This window comes from Mustelus asterias, chromosome 9, assembly GCF_964213995.1.
Source record: "Mustelus asterias chromosome 9, sMusAst1.hap1.1, whole genome shotgun sequence".
In the NCBI taxonomy this organism is placed as follows: domain Eukaryota; kingdom Metazoa; phylum Chordata; class Chondrichthyes; order Carcharhiniformes; family Triakidae; genus Mustelus; species Mustelus asterias.
Genome location: NC_135809.1, coordinates 27,822,448 through 27,831,947, shown reverse-complemented (window position 1 = coordinate 27,831,947; position 9,500 = coordinate 27,822,448). Strand labels below are relative to the sequence as shown.

The following is a 9,500-nucleotide window of genomic DNA, read 5'->3' as shown; positions in this document are numbered from 1 at the left end:
GTGGCTGTGGGCGCGCGCGCACGCGTACTGGAGGGGACAGCGAGGAGGGCGCGCGCGCCCGGGGTGCACGCTCGCGCGCCGGGGGGGGGGGGGCGTGGCGCGCGCGCGTGTTTGCGTGCGTGCACGCCGGCACCTTACCCAGCATGCGGCGGGCGGGCGCGGGGCTGCGCGTCAGTTATTTACAGGCCGGGCCAAGATGGCGGATCATGAGGAGCAGGTATCGGAGGAGGAGAAGGTGAGAGCGGCAGCGGCTGCGAACGGCTCAGAGAGGGAGTGAGTGAGCCGCTCTGCTCACTCCCTCTCTCTCTGCACCCCTTTAGAAAGGTGTGAGGATCGCCGGGCCGCAGCGGCTGTTAGCGAGGTTAGGGTGGGTGGGTGGGGGGGTGTGTGTGGAGGGGGGTCCCGGCCCTACCCAGCCCAGGGCGGTTGCTTTTTTTTGGGCCGGAGCCACTTTATTTTTAGCTCGGCGGCCGCCGCCGGCCGCAGTCCTTGTACGGTCCTCTCATGCTGACCCGTCTGGTCAGTCCTCCCTTTCCCTTTTCAAAAATAAAGCGGAGAGGGGCAGGGCCTGGGTTAGGGCCCGGGAAGCAGGGTTGGGCGCTCGGGGCGGGGTCCCTGACCTGTCAAACCTCCCCCTCCCCCCCAATGTCTGGGCTGGGGGCGGATAAAACTGTGTGGGGTGGCCGCTCCCAGACGGCGATAGCCGGCCTGCTGGAGGTTAGCTCCAGGGGTGGCTGGCTTTGGGTCCAGTGACCGGGGCGTGGTGTGGATCAGAAGCCGGGTGCCCGCCTGTTTCTGATCTCTTCTTCACAAATTGTCAATCCCAAAACCCACCCGATTGAGCCAGCGAGGAAGCTGAAGTAGCTGCTTTTAGGGTAACAACAGTCAGCAAGTACTGAGAGAAATGCTCGGGCTGTATGGTACTGCACATAGTTTTCCTCCCATTTTATCACGTTTTAATACATTTCCCACCAGCTAAGATGACAAAACTGTGATTTGTTTAACTGGCTTCGCCGCCTATTGTTCCCAGTTACCAGAAGTGGCAGCTTTCATGAACGCTCTTTTGCACCGCACCCCCCCCCCCCCCCGCCGCCGCCGCCGCCAACCAGGCACATACAATCAGAATCATAGCATCTGAAGGAGTTCAGTGCCAAACGCTGCAAAATTAGAACTGCAGGCCGTAAACTATGTCAGATTTTACTTTGGATCAGAAATTCTCTGAGCTTTATCTCACTGTTTCGGATGTCATTAGGCACTTAACTCCATTTGCAACTTGATGCCTGTCATAAATTATTTTTAAGACTTACAAGAGTGAATATCAAGGCGGCTAACTTTAGTTTCCCTAGTAACACTTTGTTCTTGTCACTTGGTCTTCATCAGAGTCTTGTACACTTTTGTTCCTGTCACATGATGTAAATAGAATGGTGGCTTTCACACAAAGGACAAAACTGTAGATCTGTGGTGTTCCAGTTTGTTCAAAGTAGTTTTGCTGTACTTAAGGTATTTTCCTCTAATGGGTTTAATAAGCTGCGTAGAGTTTTGTGACATTATGCAAAGTAGGATTGTAGCAAATCTAATTCAATCTGTTACGGTTAGGTGAGGAACAAGAGCATTTAACATTAAGAATTGCCTGAAATGGATGAAGGAGCGTTTGTGATTAACTTGTTAACTAAGATTGGCATAAGGGCTGTTTATTGAAGCTGAATTGTTTAATTCTTTAAATGTCTCAGTATAGTTTTAGATTGTTTTAATGCATTGCAATATGAAGTTGGCGTTCTTCATTGCACCTGTAAATTTGGGACTGTCATGTAGCAATCTGAAGTCTTAAATGAAGTTTGTTTCTTAAGTGAACATTCAACCATTTATGATATTTGATTTGTGAAATGTCAATATTGAAATTTCAAAGTCCAGTTATAAGCTGATGCTCCTATAACTATTGTTTTTGTTAGTTCTGGAGCAAGAGATTATATTTTGTGTAGCAGTGGTTAGTAAACTGAAATTGTGGATTTGCTACCAGGTATTTTGAAGAAGTGACCAAAATTTTGAAGAAGTGACCAAAATGGTTGACGAAGGAAGGGCCGTGGATGTTGTCTATATGGACTTTAGTAAAGCATTTGACAAAGTCCCTCATGGTAGGCTAGTGAAAAAGGTTGGATCCCATGGGATAAAGGGGGAGGTGGCTAGATGGGTGGAGAACTGGCTTGGTCATAGAAGACAGAGGGTGGTAGTGGAAGGGTCTTTTTCCGGCTGGAGGCCTGTGACTAGTGGTGTACCACAGGGCTCTGTATTGGGACCTCTGCTGTTTGGAAGAAGGAGTAACTGGGGTGATCAGTAAGTTTGCGGACGACACAAAACTGGCAGGACTTGCAGATAGTGAGGAACATTGTCAGAGGCTACAGAAGGATATAGATAGGCTGGAAATTTGGGCAAGGAAATGGCAGATGGAGTTCAATCCTGATAAATGCGAAGTGATGCATTTTGGTGGGAATAATGTAGGGAGGAGCTACACGATAAATGGAAGAACCATAAAGGGTGTAGAGACGCAGAGGGACCTGGGTGTGCAAGTCCACAGATCTTTGAAGGTGACGTCACAGGTGGAGAAGGTGGTGAAGAAGGCATATGGCATGCTTGCCTTTATAGGACGGGGCATAGAGTATAAAAGTTGGGGTCTGATGTTGCAGATGTATAGAACGTTGGTTCGGCCGCATTTGGAATACTGCGTCCAGTTCTGGTCGCCACACTACCAGAAGGACGTGGAGGCTTTGGAGAGAGTACAGAGGAGGTTTACCAGGATGTTGCTTGGTATGGAGGGGCTTGGTTATGAGGAGAGATTGGGGAAACTGGGGTTGTTCTCCTTGGAAAGACGGAGGATGAGGGGAGACTTAATAGAGGTGTATAAAATTATGAAAGGCATAGATAGGGTGAACGGTGGGAAGCTTTTCCCCGGGTCGGTGGTGACGTTCACGAGGGGTCATAGGTTCAAGGTGAAGGGGGGGAGGTTTAACACAGATATCAGAAGGACATATTTCACACAGAGGGTCGTGGGGGCCTGGAATGTGTTGCCGGGCAAGGTGGTGGAGGCGGACACACTGGGAACGTTTAAGACTTATCTAGACAGCTATATGAACGGAGTGGGAATGGAGGGATACAAAAGAGTGGTCTAGTTTGGACCAGGGAGCGGCGCGGGCTAATTGTTCCTGGTTTCTCGTTTCAAGGCTTCATTCTATGATCATCTTGCTGGTGCCAGTACAGAGTGAGACTGCGGATAGTTGGGAACCTGTCTCGGGGGCAGGGAATTCATATGGTGTTCGTGGAAGTGGAAATGACTAGGGTTGGGAAGCATTTTCCGATCGGGGCCATTGTGATCTCCTGGACTCGTTTCGATCGCCTCAGGGGGTCGGAGAGGAATTTCCCAGATTTTTTTTCCCCATATTGGCCCTGGGGTTTTTCACTCTGGGTTTTCGCCTCTCCCTGGAGATCACATGGTCTGGAATGGGGGGGTGGGGGTGAGTTAATAGGTTGTAATGAACAAAGCATCGTAGCTGTGAGGGACAGCTCGGTGGATAGGATATTGGTATGTAGATAGGCTGGAAAATTGGGCGGGGATCCTGGATTCAGGATTCAATCCTGGACCGGGGAGCGGCGCGGGCTTGGAGGGCCGAAGGGCCTGTTCCTGTGCTGTATTGTTCTTTGTTCTTTATGTCAAATACGCATCTCACATTTTCTTCCTTTTCTGGAAGTCTTTTCAGTCTTTGAAATATTGCTTTATGCACATGATAGTTCACTTACATTCTTTGGCAAGAACAAAGAGCTTTAGTCAAGTTTTTTAAGTTGTAAAGGAGTTTCATTTCTGAGTGACATGGATCATTTCAATAAACTTATCCAGAGAAAAACAATGAAATACCGTACTACTTTTAAAGCATGTCAAACCATTTGTAATTTGTAGTGTGCTAAGTTTAATGAACATTATGGTAAATGTAGTCATGTTACAGTAATCTTTTTAGTTAGAATGTTTTCTATGCTTATTTAAAAAAAAACTTTTTTGGAAACTCGCTAAAATTCATTTATATTCCATCAAATTAGAAAAGTGTGTCTGAGATTATAAAACGACTTCCTCCAGGTCTAAAATTGCCAACTTGTCTCTGACTGCTGCCTTTGCTGATTTAGGTCTTGGAACTATATGCTGAAATCACAAGCATTGATTGATGGACTTAATTTATGATCTATCAGTTGCTGTTCATTTTGAGAAGAAAATATAGCTTTGTAAATTGCCGTGTATCCTGCTCCTTGTCGAAATCTATTTTAAATTTACTGCAAACACAACTTCCCCTGTTTTTTAAAATTGACTTAGTGCTAATGGTGGAAAAAGCTTCTCCAAACTTCTACATATTTTACAAAATTCCAGCAAAATACTTTATGCTTGAAAAATATATTGCTTAGAACAAAATGCTGAACCAATTTTTACACGATATAAGGTAAAGAAAGATCAACCAGTTCACTGATCCTATCCCATCCTGACATGGTACAACCTCTAGACACCATTCCTACTTGCCCTCTGTGCTGCCCTCTCCCCCACCCTGAACATACATGCCTGCGTGCACACTCAAGGCAATAAGAAAAAAAATCGTCATTGGCCAATTTTGAGCAACGTTTTAGCCACATTGTCCCAAAGGCAATCAGATGTGTTTTCACTAGAATGGAGCGTGATGACTAGGGGATAAATCAGCTAACTACATCTAAGCTATACCGTATTTCTATTCCCTAAAGTGTCCTAACCAAGTTAAAGGAGATTGCAGGGAGCCGGGTAGTTGAGCTCGCAGTGTAAACACGTCCCGTCACTTTTTATTAGCAAACTCTGGTGTTTAATAGAAGTCAGTCTGACCAATTATGTTCTCTTTTCTCCATCCTGGCTTTTATGTTCTCTTTATAAAGATTAATTAGGAATCCTTCTTGTTAGCAATTCTCAAATAATTACAGTTATCAGATTTGTAATAATGGAGCAATATTCGGTGTCTGGTCTGGTATGCATCATGTGACATTTATGGTCCTTCTGAGCATTGCTGACCCAATTTCAGAAAAACACATTCTAGCAGATTTTATGTTGCAATATTCATTGGCATTCATTTATTATAGATGTTCAGTTTTTAATATTAAATATGATTTGGGAAATTGGTATTTGAATCCATTATGGACTTTCAATTGATATCAATAACACCGACAAACAAGAGGCTTAAAGGAGAGAGATTAGCAGCAGCACGGCTAGAAATGCGGTAGTGTAGAGAATTCAGTCGCTACGAGGGGTCTGATAGTCTATTGCAGTCCAGACCAACTGTCCCAGATATTTCATTGTGTCCTATCCCAATATAAAGGGAACATTAAGTAGACTGGAAAAGATTGTGTAAGATGTGAGATAACATACCACTAGTTATCGTGGCACATGTAGGTAAGGAAAGATATGAAGGTAAATTTAGATAAGCAAGTTTAGGAGCAGAATCTTAGAGTGGTAGCCTTCATTTTATTGCCCCAGCCATGTAGTAAAATGGGACAAGAAAACAAGAAAAATAAGCATTTGGCTAAATTGTGCCAGGGCAAAGGATTTGTTGTGAAGTTGGGGACAGTAATTGTAGATTGGTGTTTCTAAAATTGTAAAATGGGAGGGAGAAAATATTGCATGCTCCTTTTAAAGGCTGGTGCTTTTTCTGTGCTTTAGAGTTTTTTTTTAAAAATGCAAGCACATTGGGAGCCCCAAACTGAAACATTTGTATCAAAAGGCCAAGCAGTAGTTTTTACCAAGACAACAGTCTTTTGAATTTAACCAATTAATTTGAATCAGGCACTTGGATACCAAGAACCTATTAAATTTAAATCAGATAGTTTTGACAACCTAGGACCAATCCTATTGTGGGAAATATTAATATGTCATAGGTGTAAAAGTAGGGGGCAGCGGGACAGAAAGAGCAACTGCCACCTGCCAGAAATAACAGCTCTCAGCGAGACTGAATCTCTGGCTCTCATAGCTTCACCTATGCCTTGGAGAAAGCACCATCTCAATAGCAAGACCCAGAAGAGACAAAACCTGGTTGGAGTTTAGAGAGTGACTAAATTCTATTTTTTTTATTAATAAGTGGGAATTGTATTTACTGGAACAGCATACCATTAGAATCTTGTTTTATTCGGGAATAGTTAATAGTTAGGGATTTATTTGGTTTGTTAATAGTTTAATTAATTTGTTCATTGTTAGTGAAATAAATTGTTACGTGTTGATTTTAGAGTGAGTGTCAGGGATTTATTTTGTATCTAACCACCAGAAGTTGCTGAGGCGCAGGTCACACCACTTCTCTCACACTTACAGATTATAAGGTAGGGTGCTAATGTATTGGCACCATGGTTAAATAATTTAAACTCAGCTAGGAAAGTAAAACGAAATCAGCTAATCACGAAGTAAAGAAAGATAGTGCAGAAAACAATTTACCAGAAGAATGTGGAGTAGAGGAATAAAATTAAATGAACGTGTTAGGAACATAGGAACGGGAGTAGGCCACTCAGCCCACTGAACCTTATCCAGCATTTAATACGATCATGGCTTTCAGACACTTCAATTCTTTTTACACACCATCCCCATAACCCTTTACATTGTTGATCAGATATTTTATCAATATCCGGTTTAAACATAGACAATGTCTGAGATTCCATAGCCTTCTGGGGTAGAGAATTGCAAAGATTTACAACCACCTGTGTAAAGAAATTAATCCTCATCTAAGTTCTGCCGCTGTTTCTAGACTCCCCAACCAAGGGAAACATCTTGCGTGCATCTACATTGTCTATTCATTTAAGTATTTTGTAGGTTTCAATGAGATCACTTCTCATTCTTCCTAACTACAGAGAATACATGCCCTGTTTGCCCAATCTCTCCTCTTAAGACAGTCCCGTCGTTCCCCAAACAAATTTGGTGAACCTTAGTTGCACTCCCTCGGTGACAATAATATCCTTTGAGACAAGGGAACCAAAACTGCATGCAGTATTCCAGGTGCAATCTAACCAAGCTCCTATACAATTGAAGCAGGACCTCATTACTCCTGTAGTCAAATCTTGTTGCATTAAAGGTTAACATTCCATTAGTTTCCCTAACAGCTTGCTGCACCTGCTGTCACCTTCGGTGACTTATGTACAAGGACACCCAGGTCCCTTTGTACATCTACTCTTTCTAATTTCTTACCATTTAGGAAATACTCTGTGTACATCTGTTCCTTCCACCAAAGTGAATTAACTCTCAATTTTCCACATATTCCATCTGTCATGCTTTTGCCCACTCATAGGAGTCTGACCAAATTCCCCTGTAGCCGTTTTACATTCTCCTCACAATATACATTCCTACCTAGCTTTGTATCATATGGTCACATAAGTGACAGGCAAAGGGCATCTTAGGCAGAAAAGCATGGAAAATATAAAAAAAAAAGTTCAAATACATGTTTCGAAATACGTAGAGTGCAAGGACTGAGAGAACCAGAGGCAGTTATTTATAATGAAGCATGATGGTTAATAAGGTTACAGCTCAAGGATTTTGGAAAGGATCTTGTTGCATTATTAGGGATGTATGACATACAGATAGAATGAAATGAAAAAGGAAAGTCAGATTAGGGAGATGAGAGGTATAGCAAAATTAATCTGAAAGATTTTAATTGCGAGAGAGGAAATGGTGAAAAGGTAATGAAATTCCTCAGATGTGGATAGAATTACATTAGCAGCCAAAAAGGAAAAACATTGCTAGATCTGGTTATGAGTAACAAATAGGTCAATTAGATGACGTAAGGGTGAGCATCCTAGATTGGTGACCATAATTGAATGAGGTTTGAGGTCTTACTAGGAAGGGCAAAGTTAGAACAAAGATTAGATCACTGGTCTGGATCAAGGCAGATTTTAGAAAGTTGAGCACATTAGCTGAGGTAAGATGGAAGGAGAAATTGGCACGCAGGACTCCAAAGCAACAGTGGAATGTTTTTAAATGGGGATTGCCAGGTTACATGTTAAGTATATTCCATTACAATGGATAAATGGAGGTTAGGAACCTGCTAAAAGTTAAAGAAGCGGGCCATTGATGGCTCTCAAGAATAATGAAAATTGCCAAGGTAGAATGAAAAAATTATTGGTTATTTTACATTGAGCGGGAATAGGGAGAACTTTCAGAAAACATCTAAAGGAATAAGTATTTGACAAACGTCAGTGAGGTGTGATCCCAAAGAGAAGATTGTTGTAAATTATGAAAATGTTATGTATTTGAGTACATATTGGTCTTTAGAGAATGATATTGGTGAAATGAAGTCTAAAAGTGGTTGAGTGAGATGAGCCGTACTATGATAAAAAGGAATATAGATGCTTTAGTTAAGCTAAAAGAAAACAAAGCACTAAGATCCCATGGGCTGCATCTGAGGACCTTGAGGGAGGAAATTGCAGTACTTTAAAATTATTTCAAGGTAGAGTGATTGGCCACTCCCTGGTCTTCTGACAGACAACGTAGCTCAATATTTTAAAGGGAGATAGATATAATCCAGGTAATTGCAGACTAGTTAACTTGACGTTTGTGGTAGAGAAAATTAACAAAATTACCATATATTTGATTGGAGAAGATAGAAGTAGCCAGCATGAAGGGACAATAGTGCTTGACAAACCTTGGAGAATTCCTGACCTTACATACCGTAGATGGGAGGAATGCATTGAATGTACTATGCATGGACCTTGGAAAAATCTTTGACAAGGGGGTCATGAAAGATCATCAGAGAAAATTAAGGGGTATAGAATTAGGGGAGCGATAGCAAACTGGATGTAAACGTTGGTTAGAAAGGGGTAAACAAAGTAGGAGTTGATGCTTTTTTTGGTGGATTCTTGCGCAGTATAAGCATTTTGAAAGCTTTAAGTTGAGTCAGTGCTACATTGTATTTTTCTCAATGCATAAAAATGACTGGTTTGGAATCTGGTGGGGTGATTGGGGAGGTTGTGCTTGGTGCTGTTGAGAAGGTATCTTTTAAAGCAGATTTTAAAAGGTGATGTAGGCAAATTTTATTTCCAGTAAGATGGTTGAAGGCTCAACTACCATTAAAAACAAAATCGGACTAGAGAAGTTAGGGAAGCTATGTGGGGAATTTACAGATTTAATGAGTAGGCAAAGGAGATCAAGAAGATTTGGATGACCGATAAGTGGGATAGGATGAAACGACTGAGTCAGAGTTAATGCACGTCAGAACTTGAGATGCCAGCAGGGAGAGTATTGGGTAAAGTCTGGAGATGACAAATATGTAGATTACAGTTTCGGTAGCAATGAGAAAGTGACAACGCAGTAAGCTGTCATAGTGATGGACTGAATATGGAGTTTGAAGCATTGGAGTTCAGTGAAACCAATGGTGCATGTGTGAAATTTCATATGCGCACATGAAACATGTTGAACCACATAGACATGTTTGATGTCTTTCCAGATGCAGAGTGTACCAATATTTAATGCTGAGGTG

General features: G+C 42.3%; 1 protein-coding gene across 1 annotated transcript in view; it reads left to right on the top strand.

Moving 5' to 3' along the window:
* Positions 1 to 9,500, top strand: part of LOC144498568 (F-actin-capping protein subunit alpha-2) — a 40,615-nt gene continuing 31,115 nt past the window's right edge. The window contains exon 1 of the mRNA XM_078219877.1: positions 1 to 235. Within this exon, the coding sequence (XP_078076003.1) occupies positions 197 to 235 (39 nt within the window). The 5' untranslated portion in view covers positions 1 to 196. The remainder of the gene's footprint in view (positions 236 to 9,500) is intronic.